Genomic DNA, 22081 nt, shown 5'->3' with positions numbered 1-22081 from the left:
AAAACAAGTTATCTTTTTGGTGGATTCTCTTTCTGGTGGATTCCATAGCTTTTATCTAATAAGTTTGTCGCTTGCAAATTTATGTTTCCATAATAAAATTAACGCTTGTTAATCTTTCCCGCTTCCGACTGCGTCACATAGTCACCATCTTAAACATTTATCTACCTCATAATGCAAATCCTCTAAGATTCAATAATCAGAAAGACTCAATTTTATGGAGAAAGAGAATTATTTGATTTATTTATTACTGAAATGTAGGCTTATATTGTATGCAAAATGGAAGAGGTTATCTTCTGATGCGTAAGCAATGGCAGCAAGTGGTAGTGGTTTATTACATAATTAATAACCCATTTAATTAACTTATGAAATAAATAAAGATACAACAGTATTCTACACGCATTTAATTAATTTTTGACATATCTACAAGTAACTAACACATCACACATCCATTTGTTGAAGTCAACAATCCTGAATCACAAAAGAGACCCTTAATTATATTCTACAAAACATGAACACTTCTCTAATGTTATTTTCTCCAGTCATCACAACAACAATTTCAACATTCCCTTTCCCAAAAACCCATCACAACACAACATCACTTCAATCTTCAAGAAAACAACACCAAGGCTGGATCCATAGCACCAGCAAGTTTGGAAATTTCCTTGACTTAAAGTCTAAATACAAATCCGAAGCCTTAGATTTCGACCTTCCGTGGCACCATCCTTCTGATCGTTCTCAATTCGACGTGATCATAATTGGTGCTGGTCCGGCAGGCATTTGCCTTGCGGAACAAGTTTCCCTGTACGGAATCAAGGTTTGTTGTGTTGATCCTAACCCTCTATCGATTTGGCCTAATAACTATGGTGTTTGGTTTGATGAGTTTGAAGGTCTTGGGCTAGAAGATTGTTTGGATAAAACATGGCCTATGGCTTCTATTTATATCGACGATAACAACACCAAGTATTTGGATCGATGTTATGGAAGGGTTAATAAGAAGAAACTTAAGGAGAAATTGGTCAAAGGCTGTGTTTTTAATGGTGTTAGATTTTACAAAGCAAAAGTATGTGAGATTAAGCATCATGAGTTTGAGTCTATTGTTGTTTGTGATGATGGAACAAACTTGAAAGGGAGTTTAGTTGTTGATGCTAGTGGTTATGGTAGTAATTTTATAGATTATGATGATCTTACATTGACAAAGAGAAATTACGGTTATCAAATAGCTTATGGTGTTTTGGCTGAAGTTGATGCTCATCCTTTTGATTTGGATAAAGTAGTTTTGATGGATTGGAGAGATTCCCATTTGAGAGATGGTAATTCGTCCGAGGTTCCTACTTTTATGTATGCTATGCCATTTACTTCCAATCTGATTTTTCTCGAAGAAACTTCACTCGTTAGTCGTCCTGCCTTGTCTCACAAGGAAGTGAAAAGGAGAATGGTTGCAAGATTAAGACATTTGGGAATTAGAGTGAAAAGTGTATTGGAAGATGAAAAGGGCTTGATTCCAATGGGAGGATCTCTACCAAAAATACCTCAAAATGTGATTGCATTCGGTGGAAATTCGGGTTTAGTTCATCCTTCCACTGGATACCTAATGGCTAGAACAATGACTCTAGCACCTATTGTAGCTTCTTCTATTAATGAGTGTCTTGGCTCAACCAAAATGATAAGGGGGAAAGATCTTTATGCTAAAGAAATTTGGAATAGTATGTGGCCTATTGAGAGTAGAGTTGCTAGGGAATACTACACTTTTGGAATGGAGACTCTATTGAAGCTTGATTTGAATGAAACCAGGCAATTTTTTGAGGCATTCTTTGAATTAAAACCTTATTACATGAAAGGGTTTTTATCTTCAACCTTGACTTTAAATGATATTATTTGGTTGAGTATGTCACTCTTTGCACATTCTTCAAATTCATCTAGGTTGGCTATTGTCACAAAATGTACTATTCTATTTGCAGAAATGGTGGCCAATATTTGTAGAGAACTCATAAGATGATTAAAGACTGTGAAATACAATTTGAAGATTTTTTCCTCATAAACTTGCAAATTACTGATCTGTTCAATTATCATTAATTTCAGGCTAATTCTATAGTTCACCAATATGATAAGTGTTGTACTACTAAGCAAAGAGACTGATAATTGTTATGCAAACTCGATACCGTATTGACTGTTTTCTGTATTAATCTTTCCATAAATCATGCAATACCAGTTAAGTTAGTTTACATAAATCTTTATCTATGCAGCCTTACAAGAGCTATACCAGTTTGAATAGTTAATGATACTTTGGAAGAGTAGTGGAACCTGAAATAAAGCTAACTTGGCCTTGCAACTTAATTTCATATAGCACTATCCAGTTGGAATAATCCTTTGTCAGACTTTACTTACCTCGTGAGTGAAAACCAATTTTGGGTAGGTATAATTTGCTATACTGTTATATCGATAAATTTCGATAGAAAGTCAAATTTTCTATAATTTGTTTTCTACTAGTATTTGCTTGTCTCTCGTTGTGAGACTTTTGTTAGTACTAGTTTCCGAGTCTAAACAACTAATGAAAGAAACATCTATGATCAGATTAACCAACAAAAGACACATACAAAGACTAAATTGACTAACAAGAAACATACTTGAGTTTCTTTTGTCATTTTAATGTATTTAAGGACTACACTGACAGTGACTCGCAAGTTTAAGGACCAAAATAGGTATTTAATATAAAGTTAAAATAAAATGATGGTTTTATAATTAAAAGTGGAAACAAAAAATAAAACAGAAATAAAGGAAGGCAATAGCAAATTTAATTCAATTGTAATAATTTTCAGCTACTAAATTATGAAATTATTGATAACTCAACAGATCAATCTTCTAGTTCAACTATGAAGTAAAAAACCATAAAATTGTATTTCACAACCTTCCATCATCATCATCATCATTATATAGATTCTAAAGCAATATTACCCATCATTTTAGCCAATGGAACAGGACACTTTGTAACAATATCAAACCTAGAAGAATTTGAGGCATGTCCAAACATTGACAAGCTTAACCAAACAAGATCCTTTAAACTCAACCTTGAAGACAAAAATCCTTGCCAATAATAAGGTTTCAAATCAAAGAATGCATCAAAAAAACTTCTAGTCCCATTCAAATCAAGTTTCAACAAAGTCTCCATTCCAAAAGTGTAACATTCCCTAGCAAATCTTTTCTCAATAGGCCACATACTATTCCAAACATTAGCATATAGATTTTTCCCTCTTATCATTCTTGTGGAACCAAGACACTCATTAATAGAAAAAGCTATAATAGGTGCTAGTGCCATTGTTCTAGCTACCATGTAACCAGTTGAAGGATGAACTAAACCCGAATTTCCACCAAATGGCATCACATTTTGAGGTACCCTTGGTAAAGGTCCTCCCATTGGAATCAAACACTTTTCATCTTCCAATACTCTTTTCACATTAATTCCTAAATGTCTTAACCTTGCAACCATTCTTCTTTTCAATTCCATGTAAGATAAAGCCGGACGACTAACAAGCGAAGTTTCTTCGAGAAAAATGAAATTTGAACTAAATGGCATAGCATACATAAAAGTAGGAACTTTAGAATTACCATCTCTCAAATAAGGTTCATTCCCTAAATGGGAATCTCTCCAATCCATCAAAACCATTTTGTCCAAATCATAAGGATGAGAATCAACTTCAACCAATACACCATGAGCAATTTGACAACCATAGTTTCTCTTTCTCAACTTATGATCATCGCGATCGATAAAATTACTACCAAAACCACTAGCATCAACAACTAAACTCCCTTTCAAATTTGTCCCATCATCACAAACAACATTAGACCCAAACTCATGATGCTTAATTTCCCATACTTTAGCCTTATGAAATCTAACACCATTAAGAACACAACCTTTAACCAATTTCTCCTTTAGTTTCTTCCTACTAACCCTTCCATAGGAACGATCCAAATACTTGGTATTGTTATCATCGATATAAATAGAAGCCATAGGCCATGTTTTATCTAAACAATCTTCTAGACCAAGACCCTCAAACTCATCTAACCACACACCATAGTTATTAGGCCAACTAGATAGAGGGTTAGGATCTATACAACAAACCTTGATTCCATAAAGGGAAACTTGTTCCGCAAGGCGAATGCCTGCAGGGCCAGCACCAATTATGATCACGTCGAATTGAGAACGATCAGAAGGATGATGCCATGGAAGGTCGAAATCTAAGTCTTCGGGTTGATACTCGGGTTTTAAGTTGAGGAAATTTCCGAACTTTCTTGTGCTGTGGATCTTAGTACTAGTTTTTCTTGAAGATGGAAGTGATATTGTTTGGGTTTTGAGAGGGAATAATGAAGATGTGAATTTGTGAGTTTTGGTTGGAGGCAGTGGAGAAATTAACATAAGACTAGTTCCCATGTTTGTGTTGTAAAAAAGGAATCAAATTTTTGTGTTTTGTTTTTGGTAATAATCATGAAGAGTAAAGAGAGTTTGTTAAGGGAGAAAATGTGCATGAAGACAAATAGGAATCATAAACTCAAAACATCAAAATGATGCTTTCTCTTTCTCAACTAATTTTGGTGCAAGTTTAAAATTTGGATTTACTGAATTTTTTAGTTATATTATAATAGTAATAAATTAATAATATTCCATAACAAGAGGATGTGTTAGACTGCCCTGAAAACAAAATATTAATACTATAGGTTTTGGATTCATCGATTAAATTACTATAATATAATATAATATTGAAAAATATTAATTTATTCCAACTACCATATTCATGAACTTCAATTCTCAAAAGTAAATATAAGAAGTTCAATACCAAATTGTTTGTACGTTCAAGTTTCAATCTCACAAAATTATTAGTTTAGGATATATAATGCATGCTTTCCAGGGGCGTATCCGACAATTTGGAGGCTCCAGGCTAATAATAAAAATGGAACAAAAAAAAAATTATAAAAGGAACATCATATATTTTAATTGTAAATAACTAAAAAAATAATCATTATAGGATGAGATGAGTAGCTCAACTAATTAATCTAGTAGAGTTCAGGGTTCAAATGATTGTAATATATACTAACAATTTTCCATTTTTGTCAAAAAAAACACTAACAATTTTCATTAAAAGAAATAATAATAATTATATTAATTATGAATTGATCTCTTAAAATAAAATAAAAAAATGCCACAAGTAAGACAACCTCACAACTCTGAAACATTTGGATAAAGTTGTTGACCACTTGCCAATTCATGTTCTGTGATGTCCGAAAAAAAAAAATACTTAAAGCAATATTTTAAATAATGGGTTTGAAAAAAAAAAATTGAGGCTCCAATTTTTTGGAAGTCTTGGACTGGAGGCCTGGTTGCCCAGACCCAAAACCGGACCTAATGCTTTCTAGAAAATGATTTGTTATCACGAAAGCATCACCACATAGTATAATTAGTTATACTCACACCACTAGCTAGCTACATGTTGAATTCCGCCAAATTCGAAACTAAATATATGATGGCAACGGTTCATCCTCTCTTTTCAGAGTCTAAATCTCTTATTATTTGGATCAATTTATTATTGGAAATGCTCCGAATTATGAAATAAAAATTAAGAAATCACTTTTGTATAGAAAATGTACTATTACATTGACAAAGCAACAATTATATTATTGATGTACTTCATGAAATCTTTCTAATTTCAATAAATCCGAAACAATAGTTAGAAATACTATTGTTCAATAAAAAATTGATTTTTTTACAATTGTAAACAATAAATATAATGATTATGTTATATGTTACATTTAAATAATTTTCTTGGGCTAGTTTACCAACCACAACGAATTAAGACGTCTTGCAAGGTCTATGCATGGTTTGACTTATAAGGTTACATCCAATTTAGATGGTCCCATTCCCAAAGAGGTACTTCAGGTTCATCAACTCCATTATTTGCTACATTATTCCAATTTGTTCCACTTGACCCTCCAACAAGAGCAACATCATGGTTTCTTCCTGCCCCTCCCGAGTGGGTAGTTGCGCACAAACTTGATTCATCGAGCTCTGCTACCACTTGTTGAGACGTTGAAGCATTATGATCAAGTTGTAACTCCACTTTTGGCATTTCTAATGGTCTTCGATCAAATGAACAAAAGCTTCCCGATATCACATAAATGCGACACAAGCTGAATTCGTGTCGCAACTATATACATAGATACACAAAAAACCAAAAGTAAGTTATTATTATCGGTTAAAAAAAACAAATAAATAACATGTGATTTTATGACCTACGGTTTTATATCGTGTCACCTTAATGATCATGTCACACAATATTTGTGATATTGTAGAAAATCGCAATCAAATATATGACCAATATGGTCTTAACCACATTTAGAAGCAACGTAGACGCAAAAACAATAAAACTATGATGTCACAAACATTTACATTTGGGACATTACTAGTGTAACTGTAATTAACTTTTATATCTAATAAATATGACGGATGCAGTAGGTAAAGTTTAGTTGGTAAAGATATCGCAATATGCAGAAGTTGAGATTCGAATTTGAGATTTCACATATATTCACTTTAAGAGATGAAATTCTGAACACTAGATTACTTGACAAAAATTAATATGACGAATGTGAAAACATCAAATTGAATATACCTTAGGAGGGTTTGTGTTGGAAGGAGAGTGTTGTTCAATGGCTTTGTATTCATGCATTTTCCATTTGGTTTTCCTTCCAGAAGGAGCTTTCCCTTTGTAAAACACCATGGTTTTCTTTATCCCAATCACTTTGTTTTTAGAAGAGTAAACATAGCTTGGTGAACCTGTGGCCTTCCAATATCCACAAGATGTTGTTCTATTAGGTCTTCCTCCTCTCAACTCTCTCTCTTGTCTTGGTGAAAAGAAAAACCATTGCTCTGTCTCTCCACGACATTTCTCCCCTGCAAATGCTGATAATTACAAGAAAACATACTCAATTTTGGATGATAATTTTGATTATAATTTTTAGAGTTCATTTTACATTGTCATAATGTCATCAATCATATTTTTGAGCATGATAAAACTATATATTATAATATATATATATCTTACAAATAATCTACATAAATCTTTGGTGTATACATTAAATTTTTTGATAAAGAACTTTGTCGCCTATATTGTCGTCCTATTCAGTTTGAAATATTAGTTTATGTAGGTGCGCACATAGGATATCTGATTCATATACAAAAATGGAATCTACAAATTTGGTAGCTAGTTGCATTTTTCTAGAAGTGCATAGCATACATTAAAATATCTTCGAGAGTTTAATCTAACTAAACCCTACAAAATTGACTTGTAAGGCGAGGATTGTCTCTACTTTATATGCAAGTCATCTTGCAATTGATGTGAAACTTCTTAACAGAAAATGAATATAAATTCTAAAAGTCATTAATATTGATATCATATCATGCATGAAGAAATGATGAATAAGTTACACGTGAGAATAGTGTGTTAATTAATTACTTGGAAGATCCCATGGCTCTTTGGCATTGATATCAATGACAGGGATAACTCTGTTTATGTGATGATGCATTTGTCCTTCAAGCTGGTTGTGTAGATAGAATCCAACTAGTTCTTCTTCTGTTGGGTAGAAACGAAAACCAGTTGGTGGATCCTCCATATTAATTTTTTGTTGTTGATTTAATTTTGTAGTTACTGTTAGTACATTTCAAATAATAATGAACTATAAGCTAGTAATATATATACGTAAACATATATAGTATTTTTATGCATAATGTAGAGGATCTTAATTATTGTTATATATTAATTGAAGAGATTGATAATGAGATTTCTCTCCGAGTGAAATGAGAAAAAGATAGTTTGAGTTTGAAGTGGGAACTGATTCAACGCGGTTGTGGGGAAAGAATATGTCTTGTCTTTATGTTTTGGTTGCCCCCCAAGAGGTGTTCACTCATTTTTTGGGTATTATTATCTATGATGGATTTATGACATCATTTTGAATTAGTCATAATATATACCCCAAAAACTGAAAATGCATATCCAATCCAATAAAGCACGTTTTCTTCTTGGTAGTGGTGAACAGGTGATGGAGATGGCGTGACACCGGTGGTTTTTGGCAGCGCAATGGATTTTGGTTTTGGGGATGGTGATGGTGATGGAGATGGAGATGTTCTGACAACGGTTTTGGTGGTGTCTATTGTTTCTAGTCTTTTGGTGGTGTCTATTGTTTCCGACAACGGGAAAAAATCGGGCTTAGCGGGCCGGCTCATTCGGGCTAGCCCATTTTAACAGCTCTAGTTATTTGAACACAATTATCGATTTTCCAATCGATTTCTTCCAAACTCAATGTTTTCTATGATTTCTTTCAAATTCACCGTATATTCCAGAACAATCGAAATGATAAAAGAAACAATTTCCAAGAATCACATCAAAGTGAGAAAAGAAGCTGTCACATAAAATGACAAATATGAGCTTATAAGTCTAAGCTGAAGCTTTACATGTTTTGTTAGAAGTCCCGCGTTGGCTAGAGATATGACATAGATAGCTTTTATAGGCGTGATGCAAACCTCAACTCTCAAGCTAGCTTTTGTGATTGAGTATAGGCCTCTCAAATTCTAATATGTTTCATGAGGCCGTGGCAATATAAGTTTGTCAATTTGGGTTTAAAACCGTCCAATATATTACCAATCATAAAAGAAATGATAAGAGGTTAGAACCAATTTATAATGTTAATTAGTTAAAATTAAAAGAACAAATGGACCGCATAAGTGGAGGGATTGAGGTTCGAATCACAATCATGACATTTAACCTAATAATTTCGAAATTTCTATCGATTGAGCTAGAATTTGTGGACAAATGGACCACATATCTATTTCTTAAAAAAGAAATAGAAATAAAAGAATTACTTCTGAGATTTTTTTAAGTATAACTTTTTTTATATATATTTAACTTTCTGATTCCTAGAAAAAGAGGGTCAGTAATATAAAGTTTGGCCATGAGGTAAGTAAAATCTAGTCAAAAATTGTTTCTATCAAGAACCGAACTCAGGTTCTTCCAATTGATTATCTTAAAGGGAACTTATTAACCACTTGAGCCAATGTGAGCCAATGTGTGGTTTAAGTGTAAAAATTTAATTATACTACAAATTTAGTTAATTGGAACATGGATCAAGTCACTACATATTGATCAGAATAATATTATGCTTTTACATATCATAATAGTGCAACATAAATATTGTTCAAAATAGGAAGATATGTTTATCTGCTTTTTCAACCTAAGACATTAAATTGCGTCAAAAAAAAAAACCTAAGACATTAATGAACTTGCTTAACAACAAATAAATAAAAAAAATAATTAAACTGCCTTCACAAACATTTTACAAACATCTTAAACATACATTATTTTTACCACCACAACTATGTAGGTGTCTTATTCTTCCAGGATTAATGGAACATAATAAATATGATCATGGTATTCCAATGATAGGGAAAAAAGGAAGATAATAACTAGATGGTGCCAAACCCCATGCTGGAGGCAATGGAAAATTAATGGTTTTTGATGAACCAAATTCATTATTCTTCTCAACTTTGCATTCTTTATTTTTGGGGCAAGAAGTGAAAAAACTAAGAGGAGTGGAAATTGTGTAGCTATTTCCTTCTTTGTCCTTCACAATTTGTGAGAATTGGTTTTTCCTTGTGGCATAAATTTTATATGGCCCACCAAGAATTTTTACATGGCAATTATCATAAGATAATGGTTTTGGATGGTATGTAGAAAGATCAACCATGAAGGAACCATCATGTTGTGTAGTTGCCATAGCCAAGTTTTTCACACCTTCACACTTCATTGAGACCTTAATTCCTGAAACCATGGAAAAATTGTAGAATCATAGTGTGGAAGTATGTTCTATTCTAGATAAGTTTGCTTTAATTTGGACCAACAAAAAGATTTGTCCATTTTAGACCAATCCACTTATGTGCATTTAATTTCAATGGTTGAGATTAATAGTTGAGTATCTTTCTAGTCAAGTTGTATAAATTTCAACTCTGTCCTATTTTTTAAATTGTATCTTTGTTCCATTTTTGGTAAAGTTAGAATTAATTTTAAAGGTATAGAATTGATTTTAACATGTTTGGTTTTTCTAGAGTAGAGAATTAATTTTGTCTTTAAAATTAATTCTGCTTGAAGTTAGAAATTTTAGCTTCTAATTTTAAAAATGATTTTTACACTTTTAAAATTATTGTTCGAATTACTCTTAACATAAATTTATTCATATATAAAATATTTTTATCTTCATTGATTCACTTAAAATTAGTTTTGCCCACCACATAATCAAATATTCACTAAGTAGTTTAAGATATTAGTAAGTGAATTAAAATATGTGATTTCTATTGTAGAATTTATAATAATATTGTGTGTTGCTTTCTAACATATCCCTTTACTTTCTCTAAGAGAGTCTCTGGATATAGTATTAATTAGGTTAAGAGAATCACAATTTTCTATCCTACTTTTAATTAACTATTGTTTAATTTTTTATGATTTTTTATTCATGTTTATAATATTATAAGAATTTTTTTCACAAAAATTTAGAATGTTTTAACATAAGAAATTCTTTTAATGAATTTTTTATTGCATAAAACTTAAAAATTCATATTTAAGTCAGCCCTTGTTAAAAATTTAAAATAAAACTTTTTCATAACAGATTTTTATAATGTGCTGAGCATAACCACGGAAAAAAAAATTTAAATTTTTTAGTAATATACATAAGTTGACTGAAAATTCAGGGACCAAAACTCGTAACAGAAAATATTTAAGAGATCAAAACTTGTTGAAATTTTTATACGAACTAAAAATAAAATCAGAGATATTTATAGATAAAAAAAATATATATTTAACTCAATCCCAAACAAAGTAAACTAAATAATGAGATGAGATTTGAGACAAACCAGAGAAATCATAGTCCTGAGTACAATCATTACAAGAGACTCTTCCTTTTACCATATGGCTTGAAGAAGGATCAATTGTAGCAAGAGCTAATGCAAAGAGAAGAGCTATGATAAAATGAACAAACGCCATATTAACCTATATATGTGAAAACAATTTTAATAGCTATAGTTTGATAGATGTGAAATTTAGATGAGTTTGAAGTTACATATATATTGAGAGCTTGAGACATAATCATATTAAATGTAGGGGGTGCTAATTCCTAAAGCTGCTATTTGTAGTTGGCGACCACCACTGTAGTTAAGTTTATTTGCACGTGAAAGAGAGGTCCCTAATCTGCAATAGCTCAACATATATAACCCAAATAAAACTAATTAATCAAAAAATTAAAGCTTTTATTAGAGACATTGATTTGTAGAATATGAAATTTTTCATGTTTCTATATATCTTCACACATGTTTAACTATCAATAGTAATACATGTGATTATGTTCGATAAGTTCACACTTTTTTAAATTCTTTTTTGGTTGATAGACAAAATGACAAGGTTACTGAAAACTCACACACAAATTAGAGTGATTGGGAGTAATTTCGACATATTTTCCAGTTGAATTAGAATTTATGGACCACACTTTCTTGTATAGTCTTGGTGGGTAAAGATATGACGTTTTTTTCTCTTATAATAAAAAAGCGCATTGATTTGTTGTTTCTTCGGACCAATTTATAACGTTAATTAGTTAACATATCAATAAGAGGCTTGAACTAATTTATAACGTTAATTAGTTAACATATCAATATGAAACTAATAAATAAGTTAATGATCGATTGTCCTATTTAGCCAAGAATTTACGTGTTACTATTATGAAATTCTTTTATGTGGATCGAAGTAATAAAGAAGTACTATACTACAATATTCCAATGTTGGTATAATAGTATTAGAGGCTAGGACAACAAGGGTTACTTGCTCTGAATATTAATGAACCGTAAGTTGTAGGTCACGAATTTTTAGTTTCCTAACTTTCTGTTAAAATAAATATATTGGACCTCAGTGGACCAAATCAAGTGTTTGGTACTTGGTGAATCAACATTAGTTATAACTTTTAGTCAAAAAAAAAAAAAAAAGTTATAACTTAATCCTTCATTGAGTCAATAATTAAACACCTAAAATAAAATGGGCAAAATTGTTAAAATTTATTCATATATCAAACATATTTTTAATATAATCCAAATAAATTTCGTTTTGACCAAAATTTTTTGTTTTGTTATTTGATAATAATATTAGAATTGAATTAGAATATGTAAATATCTCTATATTTAAAATGTATGTTGTTAGACTTTATTAATTATGAAAAAAATTATTAAAATGTATCTTATCTAACAAATAATATCTCTGTCAACTTATATATCTCTATTCAAAATTTAAACTTAAAAAAATTATAATAAAAAATCGGCTTCGAATGAAGATATAATTAATATATCTCTCTCATGCAAACCCGATCTTTTATTACAATTTTTTTTTTAATTTAATTGAATACTTTCACATGAAAGATTTTCATTACCAACAACGGGGGTGCCTTTATAATTTAGGCTCCCTTTTGGACACTTTACCACCAAGGCCAAGCATAGCATAACATCCACACAATTGTACCAAGCTTAGTCATTTGTTACTTTCCTGATACAAAATCATAACATCAAGTCCTTGTACATCGAATTATTAGAAAGAAAAAAAATCACATGTCATCTAATTTCTGCCTCTTTGGTTTGAAGAATTAATAATGACTACCAATCTTTCTCATTAATTAAAAGATAAGATAAAAAGTTATAATTAATAATTTATTTTAAAGTATTTGATAAATTTAATAATTGAACTAATTAATAAATAACATAAAATATTGTTAAAATAATTTTATATTTTTAATTAAGATAATAATGGAAGAAATTTAAAAATAAAACTACAGCTATATGTTTCAACACTATTCAAAACAAATGAAAAAACTTTATAAGTTTATGAAAAAAATTACTTTTATCTAACAACCCTTTTTTTTTTATTAAAAAATGTATTGTGTCTCGTAAGTCTCAAGATGTAGATGATTGGTTTTACCATTCAAAAATGAGTAGCTAGCGGCGCAACTTGTCTTTTGTCTTTCATTCAAGTGCAAGTATCTTACGTATACATAAAATATATTTATAATTTAGAATATAAAAAAGAAAATAGAGAAAAACTAAGGCATGACTATATATAGAGGAATAAACTCCCCTTAAATCTTTATTAAAAAAATATTAATATAAGCAAGCATTAAATCTAGCTAGCATAACCAGCGAGATACCAACATCATGATCTCTACATGCTAGGATAGGTAGACAAGAGTTTGTTTCATGGTGAATGGTATGAACATGGATGGTCCAACTTGGAAGGTACGTGGATAAAAGAGAGAATCTCATGGATGAGAGGTTGACGATGAATGGTGGATGTGAACATATTGTTGATCGTATTGACGACATAAGTTGAATTAGTTTCTAAGATGACATGAATCAATTGTGTTTTCCATAGCCATTTGACAACCAAATAAAATATTACATAACTCGACAAAGTAAGACATTTCCTGTTCAAAAGAACCGAATATGTAAAAAATACTTTCACAAAGTGATCATGGAAGTAATGTGATTCCTAAATCCAATCTCTCTAAAAAAAACAGATTATTATCACCTTTCCAAAGAACCAAACCGGCATATCAAACAATTTTACTTTGATCATACAAACATATAAAGTCTAAACTACATTTTTCGTCCTAAGTTAATTTTAGATTTCACTTTAGTCTTTTAATTTATTTATTTTTTTGTTTTATTTTAGTCCCTTAAATTATGAACATTATACCACTTGATCCCATAAATTTTTCTCGCTTCATTTTGGTCTCTGAAGTTATGCTTATTGAACATTTTGATCAAGTTACGAACTTTAGACAATTAGTCCTCCTATTAAAAACTAAAATATCTTAGCTTCTTAAAGGAGCAAAGCAACATTCATAACTTTAAGGACCAAAATGAAATCAAAATAATTTAAGGGACACATTATCTAATATTTATAATTTAAAGGACAAAATAAAATAAAATAAAATCTCAAGAGAGTAAACTGAAATATCACTACAAGAAAACCTTCATTTACAAACGGAATTTAAATTCACTTATTGGCGGAAAAATCCGCCACAAAGTTATTAGCAGAAAATTCAGCCACAAAGTAATAAAAAACCGCCAATAACTTTATCCGAAAAAAATAAAATAAATAATATATATATTGGCGGATTTATCTGCCAAAAAATATAAAACAGAATTAAAAAAATAAAATTGGAAGAGTTATTGGCAGATTTATCCGCTAGTAAATTTGAACCTGACAGATACCACTTTGTGGCGGGATTACTCCGCCAATATTTATAGAAAAAGCATGTGAGTGGATGACAGCTAGAAAAGGAAGAGCAGCTTTGTTTTCTTTTTAGAGTGATTTTGTCTCTTCTTCTTTGCCACATTAATTCATTCATTCAATCCATCAAAATATCTATCTCTCTCTCTCTCTCTCTCTCTCATAGTATTCGTTATTAACTTTGAATTTCAACCATTACATTCCAAATCAAATCTCCAATCTCGTTCTCTCCAATCTCAAATCTCGTTATCTCTCGCCGCAACTTCCGATTTCACTCTTCCCCTTTTCCAATCATGGCTTCTTGATCTTCATCACTCATCAACTCAGAATTCGTTCGTTCATTTTTCGTCTTCTGTTCTTTAATCTCATCTTTCTTGTCTGCCAACTCAGAAGTAGTTTATGTTGTTCTTGTAGTTGCAAGATCTTCTTGATGATTGTTAAGAAGTCATGGCTGAAGTGGGGTGTTTTGGACGGCAGGAAGTTCCAGATCTCCGGTAGGTGATACGACGGCGTGTTGGAGCAGCGTTGATTATTGGCGCTGGATCCATGGAAAGAATTGAAATTCCAAATATAACCTTATAGACTTAACACTAACAGCAAGGGAAGAATTTCTTGATATTGTTTGTAGTGTTGGTTGTGGTTGTGAAAGTAAAGTAACCAATGAATCTGAAGGGTTGTTATTGTAATTGTTGTTGATTTGATTTCACAGAGGAATCAACATTAGGAGCTACTAAAACATTAACCACACTTTGTAACCATAAAAAAAATACGCATGAACAAAATAATTTTCTGCTACTGTTTTAAGAACAAAAGAATGTGGCGGAATTAATTAATTAATATTCTGGTCTTTTTTTTTAAACTGAAAAGTTGAATATTAAAAAAAAAAAATTGAAAAGTTATTGGCGGAATTTTCTGCCACTAACATTAAGTTCTGACACACAGTTACTAGCGGAATTATCTGCCACTAACTTTAAAGATTCTTCCTACAAACTTTAAGACGAATTTATTGACGGAATTTTCCGCCACTAAATTTAGTGGCACACGATTTATTGGCAGAACTGTTCTGTCAGTAAATTGTCACATAGTGGTGGAAAAAGGCACTTAGTGAGGGATATTTTCTGCCAATAAATCAAGTTTTTCTTGTAGTGTATAAAATAAACTCAGAGTACAAAAATATAATTTAACAGTATAATAACTATAAGCTAACATTTTGAATTTGGGAGAGTACCCTGCAATGCAAGGTACTACTATAAGGGTAAGAATAAAACATAAAACATAAAGATATAAAGTCATAAAGATGAATAAATTAGAAGCACTTGACACACACTTTTTCCTGTTATAGTATAGTGCAAGAGAAATAAGCTTTTATTTTCCAGCTAGTGTTAGGTATTTTAAGAAAGCATAACCTCCACGTGCATCAGAATAAATACATTATCACCTCAACCAGTACTTAGCTAGTATTCCACCGCTACAGTATTGAATGAAACCGAACAGATGATGTCATAGTAAAAAAGAAACTAGCTAGGGTGTTTGTTGTTTGAATTGAAAAATTCATCTTATAAAGTTCGGTTTATGCTATTTTATAAGTTTACACAAGTGAAAATTGTATTTTTATCAGCTATTTTATCATAAACTATCTTGACAAACTTATAATAATACATAAAAATTGTATAAGTTGTTTGCATAAACTCAAAAATAAGTTAATTCAAACAGAGCCTAAATATATATGATAAGTTCTCATAATATTACAATTTGAATACAACAAACTAATTGAATCTCCAAATATCTATCAATAACTTTTGAAACCAATTGAATCTCCAAGGTTCCTTGCCATTCACAAAACTTCATAAAACCCCGAGCTCTTATAAAATAGGTAATATATTTACGTCTTTTATTTTGATAATTTTTTTAGGGTCATGCTAAACAGTACCTCCGGGGCACTTGTTAAGCATACAAAAAAAGGAAATAAAAATTAAAATCTATATTGAAAAGACAACATTTGATACTATTGAGGCATTGAATGCACGTATTTCGAGATAGAATTTCTATTTTAATATGCTTATTAATGGGTATCACTGTTTAACAGTTTCCTTTCCTTTATCATATTCTTTTTAGGGCTAAAACAGTAACATGATTGAGGTCAGATAAATATAAGTTCCATATTTATTTTCTATTGTTCAACACCTTAAAATTTATAATACCCACATACTCTATGCACCAACACTCAAACTCTTCACCTTCTAGGTGAAGGCAATGCACTCTATAATTTCTTAAAGCTAAGATTGAAAGGAAAATAATCAGTGCTAGAGTCATTGTTCTAGCCATCATGTATCCGGTGGAAGGAATAACTACATCAGAATTTCAACCAAATGAAATCACATTTTCACTCTAATTTTCAAATGCCTTAACCTTGCAATCATTTTCCTTTTCACTTTCTTGTGAAAAATCAGATTGGAAGTAAATGGCAATGGGCAATGGCATAGCATACATAAAAGTAGGAACCTTGGAAACACACCCTTTAACCAATTTCTCCTTAAGTTTATTCCTATTAACCCTTCCATAGCAACAATCTAAATACTTAGTGTTGCTATCATCAATATAAAAATAGAAGCCATGTTTTATCTAAACAATCTTCTAGACTAAGACCATCAAACACATACAACCAAAAGTCATAGTTATTAGGCCAAACAGATGGAGTGTTGTGATCAACACAACAAACCTTGATTCCATAAAGGGAAACTTGTTCCGCAAGGTTGATACATGAAGGGTAGAGGTGGAAATAGGTCAGGCCGGCCTACCGGACCTTAAGGCCTAGACTACATAGGGTCAGGCCAAGCCAGGCCAACCTATTTCATTAAATAGAGCAGGCCAAAAGACTTTTTTATAAGCCTATTTAGTTAAATAGACCAGGCTACAGGCCATTAAAAAAGCCTTTTAGCCTATTAGGCCGGCCTATTTAAATTAATATGAATAAAATTTTTACTACTATTATTATTTATATATTAAAATTTGTATTTTGATTAAATTATAAATTCATTAACTTTTTCAGTAGTTTAAGTTTAATAATCGACATTAGTTTTTCATGTATTTAAATGTATTATTATAAACTATAGAATTGATATATGATGACATATATAGTCAAAAAGTCTATAAAATATCATGTTAAATATCAAAATGACATTGATTTATTAGTTCATAAGTATATTTAAAAATAAATATAATTATTTATTTAAATATGTTCATGTGAAATAGGCTTTTAAACAGACTAACATGCCACATTAGGCTTTCAAAAGGACAGACTCAGGCCTAAAAGATAAGCCTGTGATAGGGCACAGGCCAGACTCAGGCCTTCAAATTTTTGAAAGTCTAGCTTGGCCTAGCATATTCCCACCTCTACTGCAGGGTCAACACCGATTATGAGCACGTTGAAACGAGTATGATCAGAAGGGTGGTACCATGTAAGGTCAAAATCTAAGGCTTCAGGTTAGCTACAGTCTATATAGGCTTTTCAAGTATGCCGGACCCCGCCCTTACTCTATTCCCTCGGAAGGGAATAAATTTTTTAGCAACCTGTCTTGGGTTGAAAGGGTTCTGTTCTGTTCAAAAGTGGAAGAACAATAATTTTCACTATTAGGGTTCTGTTTGTTTGTGTCATTGATTGGGGTCATAGTGGTTTTGTCTTTTAAGGTTGAATTCTCAACAATCTGTTATTTGAGTTGCGTAAAAAGAGCAACAATTAAAGGCACACAAATCAACATGTAAGCAATAGAATTACAGCATGCAACCACTTGTTTTGCTTGCTGCCAAGAAGTAAAACAGATCAGAGGAAACAAGGGACATTGAAGGAGTTTTAAGCAGTAGGTCCTAAGTCCCTTAAAAACAAACATAACCACTAATTTAGTAACATCTGTCTATGTAACGGATAAATTAGATTCTAGGGACAAGCCGGTAGAATCAAGTCTCAAGAATAGGGATTCCGATTATCTAGAATAGAATCCGGTACCAAAGAGAGATTATGCAAAGCATAATATTGAATGAGAAAGGTTTTTAGAGAAGAAGATAATTTGTTCATTTCTTGATCGATTGTCAAAGTGAGGCACAATGCCTTTAAATACAACCCTAAAGAATAAAAATATAAAATAACATAAAATAAATTATTTAAAATAAACTACTTAATTCCTAACACTTATTTCCTGTTACAATTCCCTCCCCTTCAAACATCCTTGTCCTCAAGGATGAAAATTTCCAAGTACCATGCTTTGGAGGTAAAAACATCCATTTGAGTAGAACTAAAGAAACATGAACACTTCCCCTTTGAATCATTTTCCTAAGTAGAATAGCCACAACAAGATCAAAATTAGCAATAAACTTCTGACATCCATGCTTTGGAAGCCAATCCTTCAACTTGGTTAAAACTTTAGGAGTACGAAAACTACCCTTGTAGATCATCTTCCTATGTAAAACAATTACCAACATTGTGTGTTGAAATATTAGCAAAAAATCCTTAGTTAAATTGTAGAAAGAAGCATAAAGTGGTGCTACACATAATTTCCAAGCAAGAGAATTGTAGACATGAGTCAACATGTTTTTCTCATTATCCAATTTATCCTCTTTCCAAAAGTTTGCTGCTGCATAACTTTGCACCATCATATTAACAATCAGAGCAACATCTTCAACTAAATTTGCATGCCTGTAATCTGAAATGGTTGCAATATAGACAGCTTGGACTAGTGCACCAAATTTTGGCCATCTCACAGTGTTTAAAAAGGCTAGATGTGGCACAGAAACAATTTCTCCAAAACCCCTAAAGGACTTATATTCTCCAAGTGCTTTTACCCAAGCTTCTTTCAACATATTTTCAAGTACAGTACCCTTCAAATTGTGTAACTCAAAGTGATTATTCAACAAAAAATGGTATGACAAAGTGACATCTTCATAGGCTTTTGACCAACCATCAATTGTTATAGCATAGTCCTTCATCCTGCTATATATTTGAGTACTAAGAATATCCCCAACAGGGTATTGTGTGATGCAACAAAGTCTTACTAGTGTGCTGCTTAGGAACCAAACATTCCTTATTGGGGGAATAAAGAAACTGCCATTGAGTGTTCCAATTTTTTGCAATAATAATAGAAAGAGTAAGACAATTGCATGGGGTTCCTCTACTAGCTCTGTTAAGGTGATGTTTCCATCACATGAAAAATATGAGCAAATTTCTCTAAAGGATTTTCTCATTCCCCAAACAAAGAACAGTTTAGGCCAAAAACAAGAGAATGAAGTGATATTGATGAACAACCAATCCTCCTCCAATAAATTGTTTTGTAATTCTCTGTCAGCCCACCTACCATTTATCAATAAGGATATAGTCATCGGAAATTTTACCACAAAAGGAGTATGTATGCCTTCCAAAATTTAAAAACTCCAAAGAACACAAAAGCAACATGTTGCATAAGGTGTAACGATCAGGCGCCATACATATCAAATGTAGGCCTTTGGAAAAATCAAGAGAAACACCTTCAGACTGATAATTTGTGCACATGCTAAAGACGGCATTCCCAACACATATGTGACACTCTATCATTTCATCAAACATTTGGAAGGAACCATCAATTTCATCAACTGAATTATGATAAACACAATTTAAAAACAAATTTGTTCCCCAACAATTAAGTAGATTAATCCACATTGTCCTGAAAAGCCTCTTTACGATTTCATCATAATACCCCCAAACAAAATTAGAAGCATAACCTTCAATAAGGAAATAGTAGTGAAAAACCTTGACTATGGCTTTTGTCCTCTGAAAATCTTGATCTGGTGTCATTGGCGGCGGTAATGTCAGAGTCTCCGTGGCATTAGAATTGTCGTTCGGTGGTGTGTGAAACAGCAACCTTTCAAATATGGCACGTTTAAGCTTTTCCCAGTCCAATATTGGGTCTGCAATTCTCAACTCCTTTACCCAAAACCATGGCAGTTTCATCGTACATGTTGGTGCGAGACTTGCCGAAGACTGCAATGGACTTTCACACGTCGTCGAATCTCGGTGATTTGTCTTTGGTAGTTCCGGCGGTGGAAGACTAGATAGCCATTGTGAGTATTCAGAGTTGTGCCACTGTGGCTTTTCATCAAACAGTTGGCATGAATTTTGAAACAATGAAAATGAATACACACATGCAGGTGCGATTGATACAAAATGCTTTGTGGTGGTAACTGGCAAAAACAAATTGAGTGATAGCATTGGAATGACTACCCTATCGGGTGGTTCCGGTGGCGGAATTATTGCCGGAATCGAAATGGGGAGAACACAGTGGGTGTCATGACGATTGCCTAGGATAGAAGAGTTGGTGTCAAGATGCTCCATCTTTGTGTTGGTTTCCAATACAGCATCTGCGACCATTTTTGCTTGACCCTGCGATTTCTCTGCATTGTCATGGAATGGAGAATATGAGAGAAAAGGAGCAGAATCGGCAAGGGGTTGAGATTTTTGCATAGCTTCCTCTTCATGTAGCCCTGTGTAAACCCTTGACCCATCAATTCTACTTAAATCCTGCGTGACAACTTCACTTTCTGGTTTCACTTCCTCGTGTTGTTCTTTGTGTGGTTCTTCGTTGTTGTTTGCTACAAGGCCACCCACCTGCTTCTGAAGAGCTTCATGTTCCGATTCAGATTCTTCTTCTTCATCCTTCATTACTATCTGAATATTTTTATGATGCCACAATTGATGTTCAAAATTAAATGGTTTATCACATATGAAACATAAACCCATTTCCATCTTGTCTTCCACATCAAGCGCATTCAAAATTTTCACCAATTTGTATTTTGGACCCATAATGCGCGCTGAATCGAAGGCTCACGATACCAATTGTAACGGATAAATTAGATTCTAGGGACAAGCCGGTAGAATCAAGTCTCAAGAATAGGGATTCCGATTATCTAGAATAGAATCCGGTACCAAAGAGAGATTATGCAAAGCATAATATTGAATGAGAAAGGTTTTTAGAGAAGAAGATAATTTGTTCATTTCTTGATCGATTGTCAAAGTGAGGCACAATGCCTTTAAATACAACCCTAAAGAATAAAAATATAAAATAACATAAAATAAATTATTTAAAATAAACTACTTAATTCCTAACACTTATTTCCTGTTACAGTCTATAAAAAAAAGGTGCCTAATATGGACCTGGTTCAAAGGTGGACCTTACTATTTTTACTAAATTTTAATAAAAAATATTATATTTACCCTTCGACCATTTCCGAGAGGTCGTAATTAGACACACCTTAAGCTATTACACTTTCTTCTGCAATATCGACTGTGCATGTTACTTCATTTGAAAACAAAGATAAGGAAGAGTGGGAGAGAAGCCTTCCAAGTTTAAAACAAAATCGAACAGATGATAAGAAAGAAATTGGAGGAAAAAAGGACTCCAAATACAAGAAAGCTGGGATGTTAATCAAATAACTTTTACCACACAAAACCTATGACAGGAGTAAAACATCATTTGTGTATACTCTTGAAGAGTTACCTAAAAAACATTGATCCCCAACATGTGTAACAATTATTGTACACCAAGAAAGACTAGACAATAATCTGAACATTGTAATTAATGGCTGTCTTCATTCTTTTTAGCGATGCAAATTGATGAGAATGGAAAAAGATTGAGTTGAATACATATAGAAATGAGCAGTAAAAAAAAGCTAAATATGTGGATTGGAAGAAGACACAACAGATA

General features: G+C 32.1%; 4 protein-coding genes across 5 annotated transcripts; 1 reads left to right on the top strand and 3 right to left on the bottom strand.

Annotated features, from left to right (window-relative positions):
• Positions 1 to 454: 454 nt before the first annotated feature.
• Positions 455 to 2073, top strand: LOC123898423 (capsanthin/capsorubin synthase, chromoplastic-like). The gene has a single exon (XM_045949367.1). It carries the CDS (start codon positions 509 to 511, stop codon positions 1994 to 1996), a length of 1488 nt encoding a protein of 495 aa, XP_045805323.1. The 5' UTR covers positions 455 to 508; the 3' UTR covers positions 1997 to 2073.
• Positions 2074 to 2853: 780 nt separating this feature from the next.
• Positions 2854 to 4558, bottom strand: LOC123898487 (capsanthin/capsorubin synthase, chromoplastic-like). Its single transcript, XM_045949458.1, has one exon. It carries the CDS (start codon positions 4424 to 4426, stop codon positions 2927 to 2929), a length of 1500 nt encoding a protein of 499 aa, XP_045805414.1. The 5' UTR covers positions 4427 to 4558; the 3' UTR covers positions 2854 to 2926.
• Positions 4559 to 5796: 1238 nt separating this feature from the next.
• On the bottom strand, positions 5797 to 7681 carry LOC123899402 (NAC domain-containing protein 90-like). Its single transcript, XM_045950513.1, has 3 exons — positions 7500 to 7681; positions 6657 to 6946; positions 5797 to 6194 (listed from the first exon to the last, which is right to left on the bottom strand). Exons 1-3 carry the CDS (start codon positions 7654 to 7656, stop codon positions 5883 to 5885), a joined length of 759 nt encoding a protein of 252 aa, XP_045806469.1. The 5' UTR covers positions 7657 to 7681; the 3' UTR covers positions 5797 to 5882.
• Positions 7682 to 9182: 1501 nt separating this feature from the next.
• Positions 9183 to 11170, bottom strand: LOC123898119. Of its 2 annotated transcripts, XR_006805261.1 has the most exons (3): positions 10943 to 11157; positions 9303 to 9857; positions 9183 to 9270 (listed from the first exon to the last, which is right to left on the bottom strand). XR_006805261.1 is itself a non-coding variant. In XM_045949007.1 (2 exons), the coding sequence occupies exons 1-2, from the start codon at positions 11070 to 11072 to the stop codon at positions 9463 to 9465; spliced, it is 525 nt and encodes a 174-aa protein (XP_045804963.1). In that variant the 5' UTR covers positions 11073 to 11170; the 3' UTR covers positions 9300 to 9462. The 2 variants fall into 2 exon arrangements, 1 of the variants encoding a protein (XP_045804963.1); XM_045949007.1 differs by lacking the exon at positions 9183 to 9270 and having other exon boundaries at positions 9300 to 9857; positions 10943 to 11170.
• Between the last annotated feature and the right edge of the window lie 10911 nt (positions 11171 to 22081).

Source organism: Trifolium pratense, linkage group LG7 (genome assembly GCF_020283565.1).
Source record: "Trifolium pratense cultivar HEN17-A07 linkage group LG7, ARS_RC_1.1, whole genome shotgun sequence".
In the NCBI taxonomy this organism is placed as follows: Eukaryota; Viridiplantae; Streptophyta; class Magnoliopsida; order Fabales; family Fabaceae; genus Trifolium; species Trifolium pratense.
The sequence above is the reverse complement of the archived record's forward strand: the minus strand, read 5'-3'. Positions and strand labels throughout refer to the sequence as shown.

What these genes read in the sequence shown, in the direction of transcription:
- LOC123899402 (XM_045950513.1), bottom strand. Translation starts at nt 7,656, where the DNA reads ATGGAGGATCCACCAACTGGTTTTCGTTTCTACCCAACAGAAGAAGAA. An exon ending in AGAGCCATGGGATCTTCCAA is followed by an intron (nt 6,947 to 7,499) that starts GTAATTAATTAA and finishes TGTAATTATCAG; the next exon opens with CATTTGCAGGGGAGAAATGT. An exon ending in CCAACACAAACCCTCCTAAG is followed by an intron (nt 6,195 to 6,656) that starts GTATATTCAATT and finishes CTATGTATATAG; the next exon opens with TTGCGACACGAATTCAGCTT.
- LOC123898119 (XM_045949007.1), bottom strand. Translation starts at nt 11,072, where the DNA reads ATGGCGTTTGTTCATTTTATCATAGCTCTTCTCTTTGCATTAGCTCTT. An exon ending in TCAGGACTATGATTTCTCTG is followed by an intron (nt 9,858 to 10,942) that starts GTTTGTCTCAAA and finishes CCATGGTTTCAG; the next exon opens with GAATTAAGGTCTCAATGAAG.
- LOC123898487 (XM_045949458.1), bottom strand. Translation starts at nt 4,426, where the DNA reads ATGGGAACTAGTCTTATGTTAATTTCTCCACTGCCTCCAACCAAAACT.
- LOC123898423 (XM_045949367.1), top strand. Translation starts at nt 509, where the DNA reads ATGAACACTTCTCTAATGTTATTTTCTCCAGTCATCACAACAACAATT.